The following is a 4,106-nucleotide window of genomic DNA, read 5'->3' as shown; positions in this document are numbered from 1 at the left end:
TCAAAGGCGGCATCTGAGATCTACACAACACGTCCTACAGTGCACTTTCTTCTATTGTGGCCGGTCTCTCCACAAAGGCGGCATCGAGAAGGAGCTCTTGGCGCATCTTCTTCGCGCTCATCCATTTGGTTGTGTATCCTGCTTCTGTTGTACCGCCCACGTGAACGAGGAAGTAGCCGTGCTGGTGAACATTCCAGTGTCCATTCAGGTTCATACCAATAATCTTGGTGTCTCAGTGGACGGAACGCAGCTGCATAAAATTGCAACTGTAAGACATGATAATAACGTAAGAATAAAAAGTATCTAAACAACATACCTGCGTACTGGTGAATCCAAACATCTGTATGGTATCGTGAATCAACATGACTAAAGATTTCATCACTGCGTTCTCTCAGCACCGCAACAGCGTTAGAGCAAGGCATTCTCCAGGTTTGCCACTTTCCACACGAGCATCTCTTTTCACGGTAATCTACAACATGTATATTATGGCCTCTACCCGGACCTCTGTGATAGGTTAGCACATCATAAGTTCCACGTGCTATGCTTGTAGTCCTAACATGATGACGTCTCCCTCGACGGTCATTCTTCTGAAATAACTCCCAAGCCCACAGTGTCAAAGGCGTCTGACATTGTTTGGCTAGAGTCGTTCGGTTAACAAACCAGTTGATGGTCCACCAGAATATAATATCAATGATAGCTCTAATTGGGAGTTCCCTCGCAGATAACAACACATTGTTATAACACTCGGCCATGTTAGTAGATGTCTCACCCCATCGACGAAATTGGTCGTGTGCCATAGTCCACTGCGATCTATCTATGGTGGTTTTGAGGTACCTCAGAGCTTCTGGACTCACCTTTTCTAATTCATGCCTTGCAGTCCAATATCTCCGCTCCTCAATTACTTCACCCATTATCCATACCCATTTCTTCACTCTGGGGCCTTTGTGTCTTTGTAACACATTCGATCTAACGTGAATTAAACAGTATCGATGATAACCAACTGGTACCTCTTTCCACACATCAGACTTCATGGCATTTATAATGCCTTGATGTCTGTCACTTATTATGCACACTTCCTGGTCATGCTTTATAATATGCACTCTCACAATATTCAAAAACCAACTCCAACTCTCGTTTGTTTCTTCATCAACAATAGCAAAAGCAACAGGCAAACAGTTCTTATTTGCATCGTAACCTACTGCAGCAAGTAATTTACCTTTCAGTCTTCCACGCAGGTGAGTCCCATCAACTGATAAGACCGGCTTTGCTACTTGGAACGCCTCTATTGCTGGCCCAAATGCCCAAAATACGTAGCAGAACACCTTTGTATTACCTTGACTCAATACAGGGTCATGCAACCACTCAACGATTGTCCCCGGATTTTGAGTTTGCAACTCAGTCAGGTAGCTGGGGAGTTGTCTGAATGATCCCTCCCACCCACCATATACAAGCTCAATAGATTTTCTGCGAGCGTACCATGCTTTCTTGTAGCTGATTTTCACGTGAAATTTATCTTTGATATATGTAAGTACTGCAGAAGGCTTGAATTCACCATCGTTTTCAATTTGACTTCGAATACAGAGAACAATCATGGATGATGTAAGATTAACATGTTCACTTGGATCGTGATCTCCCATACAGCAATGACGATCAACCCATAAGTTGATAGACCAGCTACCATCACGTTTCTTAAACGTTGCTTTAACCTCCCAATTACATGGGTAGCGTTGCCCAAGGTCCCTGCCTTTTCTTTTCGGACCAAATGGGTCCCTACAAACTGCATGCCATCTTCTTGATTTACTATCCATAACCTCATACATCTGACCTGTTCCCACATGCCATAATGTGACAGCAGTTTTCAACTGCAATTTACTATCAAATTTTGTTCCCACATCTATGTCTCGGATTATCCTCATCCCAATACCACATATCTTCTTCAACCAAACCATGGTCTTCTGAAAAGTAACCTCAGCTGCCTTCACATGGTAATGATCGAAAAAATGGTAACCCTTCAGGCACATAGTCGGGAACAGATTGCTCCCCACGAACAGATGGTTGTACATAATTCTCAACTATCATATCAAGTGTCTCGTCGTCTGTAGAATCTTCACATGATTCTGCACTATAATCAGGATCATCGGAACCATCACTGTCAGAACCATCTGCACCATCAACATTATCTGCACCATCACAATTATCAGAACCATCTGAACCATCACAATTATCAGAACCATCTGAACCATCATAACCATCAAATGTCACATTTGGTACATCTACTGGTTCAACAACATCCCTCCCAGATGTGTTGAATTCAAAGTTATGATATTCATCATCCCTCCTAGATGTCCCGACATCAAAACTAGGATAAGCATCTCTCCTAGACGTTCCAACATCATGATGAGTGATAGGAGGTTCAAATTGCAACGCAGTGGTAACAGGAGTATATTCAATAAAAAGTTCAACTTGACGTGGATTTTCAGCAAACATATACTCCAACAAATTATCATCCACTGGTGTAGCTATATAATTAACTACTCCACTAAAAACCACAGGATGCCTCCATGTTAAATCAATCGTATGTGCATCCAACTCAATTCCAATTTTTTCACATATCATTGAAACAAGCTGATAATAAGATATCTTTTCATTCAATATAATAAATGATTTTGCACGAGGGGGATTATAAGCAACACCCAAACCTGAGAGCTGAATAATTTTCCCATCCCAATATAAACTCACAAACACCATTAAACCTGCAAAATAAGTACGACATAACATCATATACTATAAATTCAACACACTTAAATAAATATTGAACAAAATTAAAAACGAAAATTCAATACCAAGTTTAATACCGTAAACCCTAAATCTATACATAACTAACATATAGCAATGATAATTGAAATTAATAGTCAAAAATTACCTAACACCACTTAAATTAAGAATTAGAGCATCAAAATATCGGATTCACTTCGATTTTCGCCGGCTAGAGACGTTGGTCGTCGCTGAGAGGGAGAGAATGAACGAGGTGGAAGTGAGGTCGAAAGTGAGGTTTCTGCCTTCTGGACCGACTTTGTAATTCAAGGGAGACACGCGAGAGCGTGTCGCGTGTTTGCTTAAAGACGCGAGAGCGTGTCGCGTGTTACATATACACGCGAGAGCCTGATGCGTGTTTAATTAAACACGCGAGAGCTTCAAGCGTGTTTAGTTAAAACACGCGACAGCTTGTCGCGTCTTTCCCCTCTCTGGAAACTTTTTTTTTCGGGGTACAAATGGCGGATAAAAATCGCCATAAGGCTGTTTCTTGGAATTTCGTCCTCGTTCTCTCCCAATTTCATTACTCTCTCCTGTCCAACTAATCTCTGGTTTTCAAATCCAGGAACCCTAGTTCCTCAAATCGATTGAGTTCTACTGCTCCATTGTTGGCACCGTACAGTAGTGTTGGTTCTACTGATTACAAGAGATAAGAGCCGGGCGTAATACAACCCAAAAGAAGGAATACAAAAGAGGAAACTGAACTAGAATGAGATTACAAATGTAAAAACGAAACAGTAACCGTGAAAAATGTTTGAGCCGAGTCGAGGAGGCCTCTTCCCGCAAGACGAGATACGCCCCGGTAGTGCTCTTCGGTTTGGCGTGTCGTCCCCAAAGGTAAAACGGCTACGTCTCTATTGATGCAGCACCGCAATCAGTAGAGCTCCGGTGAACTGGATGGAGGAGAGGGCAGAGCTTCGACAGAAAGACAATGCAGAGAGGCAGATTCGTAACCGACGTCGGTTACGAGCGTGTGGCAGGCGTGTGCCTTTCGCATGTGGAGCGTGTGGATTTCTCACGTGGCAGCCGTGACTGTGCCTCGCTTGACGACGTGTCAAGCCACTTGGATTGCTGACTCGGCGGTGGTCCAAAAAGAATAGTTTGGGCCAAGCCCCAAGCCCAAAGACCACCCAAAGACCAATTGCCAAGATCCAAGCCCAAGTCCAAGCCCAAGATCAAGATCGAGATCGAGATCGGGATCGGGCTCGGGCTCGGGCCCGGGCCCAAGGCCCGCGGCCCGCGCCCACGCCCACGCCCACGCCCACGAGCACGGGCTCGGGCTCGGGCTCGGG

The 4,106-nt window shown here is 43.9% G+C and overlaps 1 protein-coding gene across 1 annotated transcript; it reads right to left on the bottom strand.

The window, feature by feature from the left end:
- Positions 1-391: 391 nt before the first annotated feature.
- LOC121809000 lies at positions 392-2,616 on the bottom strand. Its single transcript, XM_042209550.1, has 4 exons — positions 2,232-2,616; positions 2,020-2,180; positions 855-1,976; positions 392-469 (listed from the first exon to the last, which is right to left on the bottom strand). Exons 1-4 carry the CDS (start codon positions 2,614-2,616, stop codon positions 392-394), a joined length of 1,746 nt encoding a protein of 581 aa, XP_042065484.1.
- Between the last annotated feature and the right edge of the window lie 1,490 nt (positions 2,617-4,106).

This window comes from Salvia splendens, chromosome 6 (assembly GCF_004379255.2).
Source record: "Salvia splendens isolate huo1 chromosome 6, SspV2, whole genome shotgun sequence".
Taxonomy (NCBI): Eukaryota; Viridiplantae; Streptophyta; class Magnoliopsida; order Lamiales; family Lamiaceae; genus Salvia; species Salvia splendens.
This window is presented reverse-complemented; position numbering and strand designations above follow the sequence as displayed.